The sequence below is a fragment of the Prionailurus viverrinus genome, chromosome D1 (assembly GCF_022837055.1).
Source record: "Prionailurus viverrinus isolate Anna chromosome D1, UM_Priviv_1.0, whole genome shotgun sequence".
In the NCBI taxonomy this organism is placed as follows: domain Eukaryota; kingdom Metazoa; phylum Chordata; class Mammalia; order Carnivora; family Felidae; genus Prionailurus; species Prionailurus viverrinus.
In genome coordinates this window covers 109,927,770-109,942,462 of record NC_062570.1, presented here as the reverse complement: position 1 = coordinate 109,942,462, position 14,693 = coordinate 109,927,770, and the positions used below count along the sequence as shown (strand labels likewise).

General features: G+C 52.3%; 2 protein-coding genes across 11 annotated transcripts; one reads left to right on the top strand and one right to left on the bottom strand.

Moving 5' to 3' along the window:
* Positions 1-408: 408 nt before the first annotated feature.
* On the bottom strand, positions 409-12,739 carry BSCL2 (BSCL2 lipid droplet biogenesis associated, seipin). 10 transcript variants are annotated; one of them, XM_047879169.1, is made up of 12 exons: positions 12,608-12,739; positions 10,192-10,397; positions 8,443-8,759; positions 6,921-7,002; positions 3,212-3,355; positions 2,030-2,164; positions 1,751-1,848; positions 1,466-1,607; positions 1,235-1,301; positions 981-1,073; positions 800-880; positions 409-662 (listed from the first exon to the last, which is right to left on the bottom strand). In XM_047879169.1, exons 2-12 carry the CDS (start codon positions 10,297-10,299, stop codon positions 502-504), a joined length of 1,428 nt encoding a protein of 475 aa, XP_047735125.1. In that variant the 5' UTR covers positions 10,300-10,397; positions 12,608-12,739; the 3' UTR covers positions 409-501. The 10 variants fall into 10 exon arrangements, with proteins under 10 accessions (XP_047735125.1, XP_047735124.1, XP_047735128.1 ...); XM_047879168.1 differs by lacking the exon at positions 12,608-12,739 and adding an exon at positions 12,263-12,584; XM_047879172.1 differs by lacking the exon at positions 12,608-12,739 and adding an exon at positions 12,263-12,583 and having other exon boundaries at positions 981-1,070.
* Positions 9,569-12,008, top strand: GNG3 (G protein subunit gamma 3). Its single transcript, XM_047879175.1, has 4 exons — positions 9,569-10,032; positions 10,790-11,011; positions 11,434-11,533; positions 11,809-12,008. The coding sequence occupies exons 3-4, from the start codon at positions 11,435-11,437 to the stop codon at positions 11,935-11,937; spliced, it is 228 nt and encodes a 75-aa protein (XP_047735131.1). The 5' UTR covers positions 9,569-10,032; positions 10,790-11,011; position 11,434; the 3' UTR covers positions 11,938-12,008.
* Positions 12,740-14,693: the final 1,954 nt, after the last annotated feature.

Below are 14,693 nucleotides of genomic sequence, written 5' to 3'. Positions count from 1 at the left end.
TGGGCAGCATGGGGCCTGGGCTACAAAATGCTGTTTCGGTAAAAATCATACCACATCCATGGCAGTCATTTCCTGTCTTCTGCCTCCCAATGGACGGAGAAAGGGAGGGGTGCACAGGCCAGAATGATGTAGCCCAGCTCTCCAGACCCGCCCTACATGATCCCCCTCCCCAGAGGGAGATGAAAGAATCACGTGGATGGAGTGGGCAGGATAGGTTTTCTCTCCTTGGACTTCCTAGGTTTGTGAACGGGAACAGCTGTACCCAAAACAGTCCAGGGTCTGGAGGCCTTCCCCACCGGCAGCCCCCAACAAGACAACCTCTTCCAATTCGGGGTGGCAAGGAGGATGCCTGGGGAACACAGGATTTCCAGTGGCCTTGAATCCATTTCGAGGAGTCAGAGAAGCAGCTGGCATGAAAATAGTTTATTGGGGGAAGACACAGGAAAGGGAAGGGAGTCAGGTGGGAAAGGGCTGGAATGTGGGGACTCTGCCTTGTTCTCTTCAGGAACTAGAGCAGGTGGGCCGCTGTCGGAGATTGCCCACAGAGGGTTCAGAGCTGCCCAGAGTCTCCGGGGCCGGGGCAGGGGCAGGGGCAGAGGCAGAGGCAGGGGCAGGCAGGTTGGCCTCCGTCAGCAAAGCTGCATCTTCCCAAGAGCCTGAACCTGGGCCAGGGGAGGGAGAAACAAAGTTAAATCGGAAATTAACCAACCAGGGGCCCTTCTCCCCCAACCAATATAATGTCCTCCCTACCCACATGCCACCCCACTCCGCCTGGGCCCCTGTGCCGAGTGCCCCTCACCATCACTGGCCTCTGGCTCCAGCTCCTCCTCTCCAGTCAAGGGCTGCTGATCGGGTTTCTCCTCCTCCAAGAGCTGACCCTCTGCAGCCACAAGGGGAATGCAGAGGTCAGGCTGGAAGAGGCTGAAGGGGACACCTGAGGAGGTGTTAGGAAGGAGGATGGGAGAGCTGCGGCACCATACCTGCCCCTGGGGGGTCTTCAGGGCTCTCACCAACGTCCTCTGTGATGTCTGACAGCTGCGTTGACTCCTCCTGGCCTTGGGGCCCTGTGCCTCCAGAGTGGGGAGAGGGCAGGGGAGGGCTAGGGTGGCTGCACCCAGGTGACGCCTCCTCCAGCCTGTCCTCTGGCCCTCAGCCCAGCTGTGGAGGGCCTAAAGCTTCACACTGGATAACACAGGAGTCCCCTCTCACCCGGCTCCCCAACCGTCATGCCCACCTGGAGGGTGGGCAGAGATTCTTCGCTGCACTGCCTTCCGGGAACGGTCTCTTTTCCGGACGTTTACCTGTGGAGGAGAAATTAGTGAGCAGCAAGGGTGTGCTTCCCATGCAGGGATCTGGGCCCTAACGCCCGAACCCCATGACACGCCCCAGCCCGCCCCTCAGTTAAAGAAGGATCATGAAGTTGGGGGGCGGGGGGGGGGCGTGGAGAGAGGAGGTCCTTTGTGACCTGCAGAGACAAGCGGTGGCGGGGCCAGATGCCCCCCCACACCCACTGCATGTAGCTGAAGAGCACGATGACGCTGAGGAACGTGAAGTTGCTGGCGATGCCGATGAAGGCACAGGTCATCGGGAAGTTGTACAGCAAGTACCTGAGGCAGGAAGTGGGCAGCGGTTACTGGAAAGTACCAGCCTCCCCGCTTCCCAGAAATCATTTCTGGGGAAGTTCAAGGCAGTTTCCCTTCAAGACAGCCCCCAGGGGGGCTGCGGACGCCCCACTCGAGCGGCTCCTCACCTGAGCCCGGTGAAGTGGGCGTGGATGCGGAGGTAGGCTCCGTACATCTGGACGCGCTTGCTGTGGATCTCGATGATCGCGCCGGTGGTCGGCACATACTGCGGAGGGTGGGGCAGCGAGGGTCAGGCCAGGGTCCTGCTGCTGTCACTCTTCCCAGCCCCATCTGAGCCCCACTTGCAGCGTCTGTGGCCGCCCCTGCTGACCGAGCCCAGAGGCTCCTCAGGTAGAACTCTGAGCTCCTGGGGAGAGCAGTCTCTAGTCTTCCTTCGCCCCCCTTACCGAGTTCTCTCTGTATTCCGGGTACAGCTCCACCTCCAGGAGCTGCTTCTGCTCTGCAAAGCCAAACAGCAGGAGGCTAGAGAAGACCAGTGTGTCAAGCATCTGGAGCAGGTTTGAGCGGTAATGCAACATCACCTGCCGGAGCCAGGGCGAGGAGGGGAGAGGTTGGGGATGGGTACCCCCAAACTGCCACCGCCCTACCAACCCCTCAACCTTCCTCGGGTCCCCTGCTCTCTCATTTTCACTTCCTACCATGCCCCCACACCCCAAACAAGCCTTGGCCCAATCATTCCAACTGCTTAACATCCCTCCTCTCCTCAATCCACGTCTCCATTCCAGCGCAACAAAGGTCCCTCTTCTAAGAACTTCGTGGGTTAAGCCCAACAGTGTCTCTGATCTTTCCCCCACGCAGTTCTATGATCCAGAATAGACCCTAAGTTCCAGCGCTCCAGCTGAAGCATTTTTCCCCGTGTAGACATTCAGAGATACGCTTCATCACATGGCTCTGTTGACAATTCATGTAAGAATGGAGTCTTGGGGCCTGGGTGGCTCAGTCGGTTAAGCAGCCGACTTCAGCTCAGGTCATGATATCACGGTTCGTGAGTTCGAGCCCCGTGTCGGGCTCTGTGCTGACAGCTCAGAGCCTGGAGCCTAACTTGGAGTCTGTGTCTCCCTTTCTCTCTGCCCCTCCCCCGCTTGCTCTCTCTCTCTCTCTCTCTCTCTCTCTCTCTCAAAACTAAACATTAAAAAAAAAAAAAAGAATGGAGTCTAATATTTATTGCACACCCACCATGTGCTAACAAGCATGGTACATTTCTTTAGCGGACCCTAACTGGTCTCGCTATGGGACCATTACTTTCATACCCAGTTAATAAGGCTTTGTAACCAAGGAGTTAAAGAAGTAGTCTCTCAGCTAGTAGGTTTCTGAGACAGAATGCCAGCAGACATCCGCCGGGCTCTAAAGAAGCCCATTTTGGCTCCCCTCTTCAGGCTTTGCCCCAAAGCTGGATGTGCTCATCAGATACCTGGGGTGTCTGTCTGGCTTGGTAAACTGACTCCTCTTCCCGATCCTGATGTGTCTGTGACCTCCAGAGCTAGGATGTTTTCTCCTGGAACCCTACCCAGATATTCTGCCATCCGTTGTCATCGCCACACCCTCCCAGATAGGCCACGGACACTTACGGAGCGTGAAGAAGTGGAGATGATTCGGCCACCTCTGGTGTAGCATGAAATGGTGACTAAGAACATGCCCAAGTCTTGATTCACAGGGGACTCTGGCAGCTCAAGCTCTAAGGTGACGCGGTACGGCTGTCCATACATCAGCACCTGCCCAAGGTAGCCCCCATCTCTCTTCAAAAAAATTTGTTTTTAATTGTACGGTCTCTGTTCCACCTCCCCCCATCCCTCCGAATAGGGAACAATCTCCCTGGTTAGCAGAGCAGGCCTCTCAGGGCTCTCATCCCAGGAGGGTGCTGCCCCCTTGTGGTGGCCAGGTCCCTCCTACTTCGGAGAGCTTCGGCATCTTATGCTTTGGCTAAACCGCTCTCTGCTCTGTTCTGAGAAAGGCTGCGTCACACATTTCTTTTCCAAAAGTGAACCATCCTGTTGCCAACTGGGCCATCTGTGACTCAGGCCTCTGTCCCCGTGAGGCCATCCCCCTGGGCCCAGCCCGCCTTCACTTATATTATTAATTAACCGAGCACCAACTCCCGAGCCACCTCTCAGTCTCTGTCACTCCAGATCATCTTTGTGTCACTCTGGGTCCTTACCTGGCTTCTTTTGGTGGAACCCTGAGACTCACAGTGGGAAGGCGTCTTCATTGGGATTAACCTCAAAAAGCTAAAGATTTGCCACCAAACATACCCTAGTTTTTCCTGACCATTCCTGTACTCTTCTAACCCTTTATTCAGCTCTCATCTGTAGCATGACCTCAGGGTGCATATACAAGAATCACAGGGGCAAGAGTAAAGTGTCTGTATTTAAGGGAACGGATTTTTTTTTTTTTCGAGAGAGAGCACGGGGGAGGGGCAGAAAGAGAGAGAGGATCTGAAGCAGGCTCTGTGCTGACAGCAGACAGCCTGATGTGGGGCTTGAACTCACAAACCGTGAGACCATGACCTGAGCCGAAGTCGCACACTTAACGGACTGAGCCATCCAGGGGCCCCCAAAGGGAATGAATTTAAAAAAAACAAAACCAAAACCCAACCCATAGTGAATCACCTCCAAAATCCAGATATGATTGAGGGTGTGTTGAGCACTATCACTAAGGTAAAACGTGGAAAACTACTTCTCAAAGTCCTTTTTTATACAGATTCTGCTTTTCAGAATGAAGTACTATCTGTTGGAAAAAAAAAAATGGATTCCATGACATTCCTAGCCCCCCAGAAGAGGCCTGATGAAGCCAGCTGCTTCACTGAATTCTTTGCAACATTATAGTACGTAGTTCTCAGGGTGGGTTGGAGGGAAATTGACTCCTAGCTTATGGGTAGGAGTTTCTTTTTGGGATGATTAAAATGCTCTAAAATTGTGCTGGTTGCTTAAAGTCTGCATACACTAGAAACGATAGAACTATAGATTTTAAATGGGTGAACTGGGGGCGCCTGGGTGGCGCAGTCGATTAAGCGTCCGACTTCAGCCAGGTCACGATCTCGAGGTCCGTGAGTTCGAGCCCCGCGTCGGGCTCTGGGCTGATGGCTCGGAGCCTGGAGCCTGTTTCCGATTCTGTGTCTCCCTCTCTCTCTGCCCCTCCCCCATTCATGCTCTGTCTCTCTCTGTCCCAAAAATAAATAAAAAACGTTGAAAAAAAATTTTTTTTAAATAAAAAAATAAATGGGTGAACTGTATAGTAGGTGAGTTATAGCTCAATAAAGCTGTTTCATATGTTATTTTTTATTATTTTTTTAAAGCTTATTTATTTTTGAGAGAAAGAGACACACAGAGTGTGAATGGGGGAGGGTCAGAGAGAGAGGGAGACATAGAACCCGAAGCAGGCTCCAGGCTCTGACCTGTCAGCACAGAGCCTGACGTGGGGCCTGAACTCACAAATGGTGAGATCAGACCCGAGCTGAAGTCAGACGCCTAACCGACTGAGCCACCCAGGAGTCCCATATAGATGTTTTTAAACTAGTAATTCCGTCTAAATAAACATCATCTCCTCCAATGTGATCGATCCACGGAATTGAATGTCAGAATCTTGAGAATGACTCCACACCTTTGTTCACATCTGTCTGCCTGATGGGCAGATTCCCCTCCTGTTCCTCCTTTCCCACCCAACATTCACCCTTCCTTAAAAGGTCTACTTTGAGCCTCTCCCTCCAATCCTTCACAACTTCTTCTGAAATGCAGAATCTGCATCTTACACTCTGCTACTTTATATAATGAACGAAATGATCAACCCGCTTTAATTACCAGGGACTACCCTGATTGGAGTCCCTGATATTGACATCCCCTCACCCTTCATCTTTCCCTTCCTTCCTCATCCAGCAGCCTCACACACAATTGTTTTAGGCCGTCTGAGCCACCATGAGGATCTCCACAATGGACAGCCACACAACCGTATGCACCATTTCAGGTGCAGATGTTCTGTGGCTTTGTTTCTAATTCCCTCTCAATGTATTCCATTCATTATTATTTTGAGCCACAAAAGTACACCGAGTCAATGCTTTCACAGACGACTCTGTCATGATCTCCAAACTCCTTTCCCGGCAGGATTAAAATGAGAAATCTCTGCCTTGCAATATCCAACATTCTACCTCACTACTTTGAAATCTTCCATTTGGGACCCACTCACCTGGGACCCAAGGTAAGTGTTCTTGATGGTGTATGGCTACCTGGGGGGTTGACTGGAAGGAGGGAAAGGATACGCAATCTCCCAGGTTATTGTATTGTCAAACAAGTCCAGGCTAAACACCAATCTCAGGGGACCCCAGATGCTAATGCTTACACTCCTCCCTTCAGAGTGACCATTTATTTCTATCCTGTGTAAGTCAGTGTCCTCTCAAGAACCACTTTTAAAAGACACTTTCCAGGGGCACCTGGGTGGCTCAGTCAATTAGGCACGCAGTTGATTCTTGATTTTGGCTCAGGTCATGATTTCACAGTTCATGAGATTGAGCCCTGGGTTGGGCTCCGTGCTGAGCGTGGAGCCTGCTTGGGATTCATATTCATATTCTCTCTCTCTCTCTCTCTCTCTCTCTCCGGATTCATATTCTCTCTCTCTACCTCCTCCCTCCCTCTCTGTCCCTCTCTGGCTTGCTCTCTCAAAATAAATAAACATTAAATAAAGTTCTTAGTAAGTTCGACCACTGATTATTACTAATTATGTTGCTAACGACTCAAAACACTCTGGTCATCAAAAACAATGTTGATGCTCCAAAGGTCCTTTTGAAGTGTTCAGGGATCCTAGCCTTTCCAGAGCCTCCACCAGCTTGCCTAATATAAATAGATGGGCCCCCATTCTGCATTTCGCAGGGATTCTGGGTTTGTTGAAGTCATACTGGCACGTGGCCCATCTCCTGGCACAGTACCCTTTGTAATGGCAGGTTACACATATTTGTCAACAGTTTCATAATCTTACATACAGGCTTTTAAAACGCTTGGGTGGTTTCCATCCCAGTCCAGTGACATAGCTGATTGGTTGATTCACATTCACTGAGGTCTAAAACACCTCTAATAGCTATAGCTTGTCTGAAATAATCTGAGAGAGCATCGTTAACATCTGCAGCAGGAAAATCCACACGCTTCAGATTTTACTTTTTCTTTAACCTCCTTTTCCTTGAGAGCCTTCCTCTTAGTCTCCATTACTCAATCCCTGCTCACCAGGTCTTTCTCAAGCCTCCGATTTCAAGTCTTCAGAGCTCTAATGAAACCTCTCTTCAGCTCCCATACTCACCCGATCACGTCCACCCTTAGCCAGCGAGACATTGGCAACAGGGAAGGAGCAGAGTAAGGAGGTGGAGGAATCACAGTCAGTCCTAGATGAGAATGGGGATGATACTCTGCTAAGTTAAGAGGGTCTGCCTTACCTGTCTGTACACTTCCTTGGGCCCCTAGGGCTCCCTCTTGTCCCCCATCCCTTCTTCCAGAACAGGCACCCTTCTCTCTGTCAGAGAGAGATGGAGAAGAAATGCAGCCAGGAGACTCAAGACACCTGAATGAGTCTTTCATTCTCTTCCTGCCACCTCAGCTCATCTCCTCTCATTAGAGTGGAAATTCTTAAGCAGGACTCCATGGACACTTCGTTGAATAGTTTCAGACTCAAATGTTTCTAAAGACTCACTTGGAGAGCTTCATAAAAATGCGGATTCCTGGGTCCTAGCTCCAGAGTCTGATTTAGCAGTTCTGGTCTGGGGCCTAGTTTGAGGAAAGTCCTCCCAAGGAATCCACAGATGGTCTTAAAGAGGCTGACACACGTCTCCAACTTGTAAGCAAAATTATACATGGGTGTGCGTATGTATATATACATATATATACACACATACATATACACATATGTGTATGCATGTATATATATATATATATATATACATATATATATATACATACACACACACACATACATACAGATGTCTGTATAAGCTTTAAGTAGGTTCTACACCCAACATGAGGCTTGAATTCATGACCCTGAGATCAAGGGTCACATGCCCTCCCGACTGAGCCAGACAGATACTCCCTTGCATACATGTTTTTATAGCAGAAAGGGCCATAGCTTTCATGAGATCATGCCTCCTAAAAGTTTAAGCAGCTCTGACTTAGAAACTACAGTTCATGATCAGGGACTCAAGACGGGGGAGGGGGAAAATGACTTTGGACCATTGATAACAATGTCCTTGTCAGCATCTCTAGATTAGTCCTATGGCCCATGTTAAGAGAAGGGGAGAGAATTTGGTTAAGGCCCGTAAAATCAGAAGGAACTGAAGTCCCAGGCAAGAAGCAGGACTCTGGGACTTTAGGTACCTAGTCACTTTGTGTTTGCATAATCTCTACTGTGCAGGATTATCAGGAGTGGGAGGCAGGCAACTTGTTGCTTTCCTAATACGTTCTTTACTGAAGGCTAGCTTAGTTCTGAGATGACTCGAGGGATGCGGTTGGCTAAGAGGTCTAGAGCGGCCCTGAGAGAGGTCTGATCCAACCCAAACAGAACAGACCCACACAGTGACAGCCTAAAAGAGGGATTTTTTTTTTCCTTCTTTTTAATCAAAGATTTCAGTAACCAGAGGTAGAGCTAGGACCTCAGAGCGCTACCAACCCAGAGCTCCCTCAGCCTTGGGCTGTGGAAGGTAAGAAATCATATAAACACACTGGGCTCCAATGTTCTCCTCTGTAAATGAGGGGGTTGAACTGAATAAGCTCTAAGGGCCCTAACAGCAATTCTCTCAAAGGATGACTCCACTTCAGGAGAAGACCCCTCTCACCTGTAGTAGAAATGCACAGGGCTGAGGTGGCTGACTGTCGGCATGTAGGAATAGTAGAAAGAGCCGTAGAGGAAGACAGACACCCAGAGCAGGAGAAGGATGGTACAGAAGAGCACCCCAAACTGCAGCAGCAGCTTGCGGGCACGACCCGCCAAGACGTGGCCCACCTCCTGGGCCCACAGCAAGGCGGGTACTGGTGGGTCATTGACCATGGCAGGGAGTGCGGAGTGTCTGGCCCCAGGTTCAGGCTTTGAGTTCTTAGCTGCTCGGTCACTTGGACGCCACCCCTGGCCATGGGATGAAGAAGCTGGTGGTTCCTGGAAAAAGACAGAGAGGGGGGGAAAAATGGCTCCTTCCCCAGGGATGGTGGAGACAACAAGGACAAGTTTACTGGACTGGCTTTGAGGAACCAGAGATAGCTGGACACAGCATAGACTTTGTTTCATATGGCTTTTCTCCAAATGGCTACGCTTCCCAACCAATTATCCCTTCCCTTTCTTTCACTGTGCTTTCTTCGCCCCCAGTGCCAGAACAACTTCGCTGAATTTGTCCTCTGGACACCTGCTTCTGGGACAGGCTACCTTGACACTCATCCATAGCAATATATAATATACATAAAATGAGCACCTTAAAAGGCTTTTACACACGTGATGACACGGAGCCCACACTGCGAGGTGGCTGCACGGAGAGACTGCGCGAGTTGCCTAAGGTCGTACAGCCGCACTGAGAGCCAGCTGCCTAAGTGCCGTCAGAACTGTCTCCCGAGTTTCTCCTCTCCCGAGCGCACAACTGCGCTCGCTCCCGGACAGGGCCGCCCTTCACGCCGGGCCGGGAGTCCTGCAGCCAACGGCCGCTCCCCGCCAGCACCCCCGCCAGCACCCCTTCCGGCTGGCAGTGGGCGCGGCGCCCGGAGCCCCCACCTAACCGCGCCCCCAGGGAAACCAGCCCGTCCGCCGCCGCAGCTCTGCAGACTCACCAGCTCGCGGGCTGCCGGGGCAACGGCGACCAGAGACTTCCGCCTCCCGTGGAAGCCCCGCCCCCTCCCGCCCGCCGCCTTTGCGGCCCCGGGAGGCGGGACCTCACTCAGGGGAGGAGCCCGGAGCAAGGGGCGGGGTCTGCCGGGCGGCGGGTTTCCCACCTCGCGCTCCGCGCAGAGTCTCTCCCTGCGGTCGGTTACCCAAACCAAAGAGGACGAGCGCCTTCCTTCAGGCCTCAAGATTTGCCCCCACGGCATGCTATGAGTCAGCAGCATCCCCCCTCAGGCCGGCCCTCCGCCCACCTTCACCACCGGCCATTTAAACCCCGCAAAGGGGGAAAGAGGCGTTTATCCAGCTGGCGCTGATTTTTGTCGCCCACAGCTCCTTGCACCTGTAGGCGTCCTAGGCGGAGGGCACTGCCGGCCGGCCCCTATTCACAGCTGTGATAGTATTTCAGCTCCGTGTTTTGTCTCCAGCATTTGGGATCGACCTCCTCTGACCCTAACTAGACTCCCTCAGAGTCCCCACAGCGCACCAATCTAGACTAGATCTTGGCAGACGGTACCTTCTATTTTGTACATGACTCTTCACCCCGAATAACATCCCTCAGAGGGTAAGGTCAGTGTACGTCTTTGCATTCCACACAGCACCAAGCACAGCTCTGCAGGTCTGGGAAGTATTCTATCAAACCAATTCCCCCCACCCAAAACCCACCCAGGAAGCGCATCTGTTTCAATAAACACCCAATGACTCTCCCCACAATTCCCCCTACCTCTTCTTTGTCCGATTCTTTGATCTGGTATCTGCACACCTCTTTCCCCCCAGCTTCTTGTTCTTTAGGCATCTTCCTGACGTCCCTTGTCGCCCCGGGATCTTCCATTCGAATCACTTGTGGCTAGAATATGAACTGGTTGGTGATCTAGAAGCTGGTTACCTGTAGCTCATCACATTTTCCTGGGTATAGGGAATGGAGGGTCCCTGGGAAAGACAAGAAGATTCAGGTACTACATGCTATGTCAGAGCAGAGGGAGGAGGGAGGAGGGGAGGGCGACTGCCCAGCTGATGTCAGATTTTCAAATGAGCAGGGTCCCCCGCAGCCAGTACTGACTCCACTGCAGGGGATGTCACAGGTCCAGACCACCCCATTTAAAGTGGGGGGGGGGGGGGAGTTGGCCTGGGCCTCAGCTCCTTCCAGCTCCTTCGTAGCCCAGACTCAGAATGCCTGCAATGGGGGAAGGGCAGCTAAGAGAGACCGTTAACAGTGGGGGTGTGCGTAGGGGCTGCAGTCAGCAGCCAGGCTCCCCCATTGGCCGGGCAGTTGGTATGCTCCAGTATCCGAGCAGCTCCTTCTAGCATCCTTCATCCTTCAGGTACCAGCGTCTGGGCAGTGCTTGAGCTTCAGGAACTGGGTCCAGCCCTCGACGGACCTCTGCCCTGACCCTCCCCAGTGGCCTTCTTTGTGTCAGCTGCTTCGGCTGCTGCAGCAGATACTTTCAGCGGCAACTCCCTGCAAGGTGGGGCACCCATCTCAGGCAGGTTTTGTGCACCCCACTGACTACTCCCCAGGGCTGCCACACTGCCTGTGGCTTCAGGTGAGTAGGGAGCATCCTGCTTTTCTCCCGTTGGGGCTCAAGGGGGCAGGTGGGGGTTATGTGCCCTCCTCAACAGGGCGGGGCTCTTTCTGGTTGAGGCTTCCAGAGCTGCAAACACATGGCTGGAAGAGCCAAAAAGCCTTAAATCGTTTGTATGTTTAATGATCTGTGGCCCAGGGCGTGTGGGAATTTGGGGGGGTATCTCATCCCACCTTCTCCATTTCCTTAGCCTGGGAAGACAGGGATGGGAAAGGCCCCTGGAGGATGGAGACACGAGAAACAAAATACTGGGCCACATGACCCCAGCCTTGTAAAGACAGATGAAAAATGAACATGGGAGGGGGGGGGGTGGTCTTCAGATAAGATTAGGCAGCACCCACCCACCTCCATTATGCTCCGAGCTGTCCCACTCTTTTCTCCAGGATGAAAGGGGAGACCCCTGTGAACAGCACTATGAGTATTGGGCAAGCCCGCAAGATGGTGGAACAGCTTAAGATTGAAGCCAGCTTGTGCCGGATAAAGGTGGGTGGACCCTGGATCCTATTAGTTGGCCCACTTGTGCTGTAGGTCCCCAAACCTCAGGTTAAGAGATGTTTTCTTTCCTTGACTCCCTGCCATCAGGGGAGGAGTCTCCGGTTCTGTAAGGGCAGCCGTCCCCTGGCCGCTGTCAGGGATGAGGGAAGAGAAGACTGTCTTAAGGAGCCCTAGAGATGGCAAAAGATAACCCATTTGGGGAGGGAGGCTGCAGCCCCTCTCAGGGGATCTGGCTAACCATTCCCCTCCTGGCTGTGTCCCAGGTGTCCAAGGCAGCAGCGGACTTGATGACTTACTGTGATGCCCACGCCTGCGAGGATCCCCTCATCACCCCTGTGCCCACTTCGGAGAACCCCTTCCGGGAGAAGAAGTTCTTCTGTGCCCTCCTCTGAGTCGCCCCGTCCCTCCCCACAAGCTCGTCACCTTTCCTCCTCCTAGGCCCTTCCTTAGGTCAGTAACTGTCGTGAGCCCCTGAGGGTCCCTGCATCCCATCCCTAGCCCTTGTCCAACCCTGTGAGGTTATCTGAAGCACAAGGCTCTCCGTCACCCCATTTCCTCGCCCACTTCGGCCGACCCCAAGTACCCCCTGACTAGGGGAGCCCCCTTAGCTCCGTCCCCAGAAGGGCCGTCCGACTGCCAGCGTCCTGCCGGCTTCTCTCTGTGACCCGCTCAGACAATGGAGAGAGGGATGGGCCGGGTGCTTGCTCTCAGTCTCACCTGGAGCTACCAGAAGGGTAAAGCCATTTGAAGAATAAAGTCATCCAGAGTCTCAGAGGACAAGCTCCTGTGTTAGCGTTCTTGGGGAGAGGATCATCAATCTGTAGATCTGGGGCTGTGTACGGCAGGTGAAAGGCTTGCCATACCCAAGGAATAGGGTTAGTCAAATCAGTTTAGACACTGTCTAGGATCGGGGACCGCCTGGATTGGGGGGATGGCGGGCGCAAGAGAGCGTCTCGAGTGGAAGAATTTAGTTACAACAGACACTCAGGGGGCCACGGAAAGCATTCACACCCCCGCGCGCGCGCGCGAAAGCACTGAACGCAAGTGAAAATGAAAACAGACCGAACAGGGCGGCTCTTAGGAAGGGATCTTGAGGGCCGTCGCAGACAGTAGGAGCTCAGTAACGGAGGGGAGGAGCTCGGCCCCAGTTCCTGCGAAGGGGCAGGTTTTGCTTCTAAGATGGCCGCGCCCACAGTGGGCCCCTTTCCAAGATGGCCACCGCCATGGAAGCCGCGCCAATATGGCGGCCCCACGTCACTGGGTTTCACCGTACAGGGCTTCCGAGCTATCCCCATACTCAAAATGGCGGCCCCAGGCATCTAGAGTTCTCAATATGGTCCCTTCTGTGTTCATCTGGTCTCAAAATGGCTGCCCCTGCCCTGTCAACTCGATGCACATTCCTACCCACCCCGGAGTCTCGAAGTCGACGTCTCCCCAATCCAGGTGAAGGCACACGGGTGACTATAAGCAAAGATCGTGGGACAAGGGGACCCCGGCAAGCACAGCGTAGCAGGCGCTGGGAGCGTGGATCTTGCGAGGGAATCTCGTTTCTACTGCTTGCCAAGCAGAGGATGTCTTTGGAGTGGAAACAGAAGTGTGAGGTCAATGCCCGGCGCCGTTCCTCTCAGGCGCCCTTCCTTGGTTGCCTCCTGGTGTCCCTAGGAGCTGGATAAGCCTGAAACTGTTTCAATTTGGGCTTCCTGGTAGAGCTTACTATATTCCCCTTTCCCTCTCAGACCCATTCGGTCACATCCGCCAGAAACAACGTCCCCGCCCCTCGTGTGCCTACCAGCCTTCGTAGTGGTCCCAGCATGCTGTCTGGCCAGATGCCAAAACTAAGGCTTAAGGTCTCACGAGCGCCTCCCAGATTCAAACTTGGCGGAGGTTTAGAAGCCCAGAATGCTCTTCTAGAAAAAAGCCTTTTCCTTCCAAGGGCGAACATATGGAGGTGGGACCAGGGCCAAGGCAGGTAAGGTAACAGTCCGAGGGTGTCTGCTTCTTATGCACTATCAACATCCCCCAAATTCAGGAATACATCCTAACCGTAGGAAGCCTAGGTCATGTTTCTTGCTGGAATATACTTTCCGGGCGTGGGGTGGGGAGTGCCGAAGGGAGGAGCCACCCTAAAGTAACAGAAGGGTGACCTGTTTTGGGGATAGCCATCACCCCCAGCTTCCCCACACCCCCACTTCCTTCACGCAGTAAGACAGTAAGCATACAGGAATGCAGAGAGGAAACCAAGGGAATAAAGGGCATTCTACCAGGAACCGAACTTAGTCTCCTACGGATGTATCCACAGGTCCAGGGGCACCCGATGAACTTGGGGCACCTTCAGGAACAGCAGCTTTCCAGCTGCTGCTGAATTTCTGAGCCCTAACAGGCCCTGGAGGTAATCTAATTCATTACCTCATCCTACAGTGGGGACCCTACCCTCATTCTGTTCAGGAGTCCGCTTTAGTTTCTTCTTGGGTGTTTCATGGAAACTCCTGAAAGGATCAAGTCTATTTTAATCCCTGCATCCTGAAAGTGTCTGGCACATAGCTGGCACTCAAATATTTAATGAATGATTGTACTATATATGCTTAAGTAGCAAGCAATGCAGAGCAGTCAGTAAGAAGAACCTTGCTCTTTTTCTACTGCACCAAAGTGTTGGGCAAACTCCAGAAGAGTAAGTGAAAATTTCCACATAAGTTCAGAATTGGTAAAAAGAAGTGCTCAATAAAGGTAGTCTTGATAGGAGTTGTGTGTGTGTTGTTTTAAGCCTCTGCTTAATTTTTCTGCACAACTTTCATACTCCTCAGATTGGGGGTGATGGCTGTAGCCCTAGCTGGGGAAAAAGGGGGTTTAAGAGGTTACCAGAGACCAGACGTTAACTATAATTAACCACTAAAACTTACTAATTAGCTCTAACACTGAAATCAAGGATAGCCTTTATATATACACAGCTGTAGGTCCCTGGGGTCTGAACATCTGTCTCGTACAGAGGGAGGAGACAGAGCAGGACCTATATCTGTTACAGCACAACCATTTCCAAACTGGGGTTGTGAGCCTGTAGGCATCTCAGCCTTAATGAGTCCTTGAACATGTATTAGAATTACAATTAGGATCAGTTAGTGCTAGTAATGCAGTGGTGCTTTTGTTAATTCAA

Coding starts and splice junctions, on each gene's coding strand:
- GNG3 (XM_047879175.1), top strand. CDS start 11,435: ATGAAAGGGGAGACCCCTGTGAACAGCACTATGAGTATTGGGCAAGCC. Junction 11,534..11,808: donor CCAGCTTGTGCCGGATAAAG/GTGGGTGGACCC, acceptor GCTGTGTCCCAG/GTGTCCAAGGCAGCAGCGGA.
- BSCL2 (XM_047879169.1), bottom strand. CDS start 10,299: ATGGAAGATCCCGGGGCGACAAGGGACGTCAGGAAGATGCCTAAAGAA. Junction 8,760..10,191: donor AAGAATCGGACAAAGAAGAG/GTAGGGGGAATT, acceptor GTCTTTTTCCAG/GAACCACCAGCTTCTTCATC. Junction 1,074..1,234: donor AATCTCTGCCCACCCTCCAG/GTGGGCATGACG, acceptor CTCCCCACTCTG/GAGGCACAGGGCCCCAAGGC.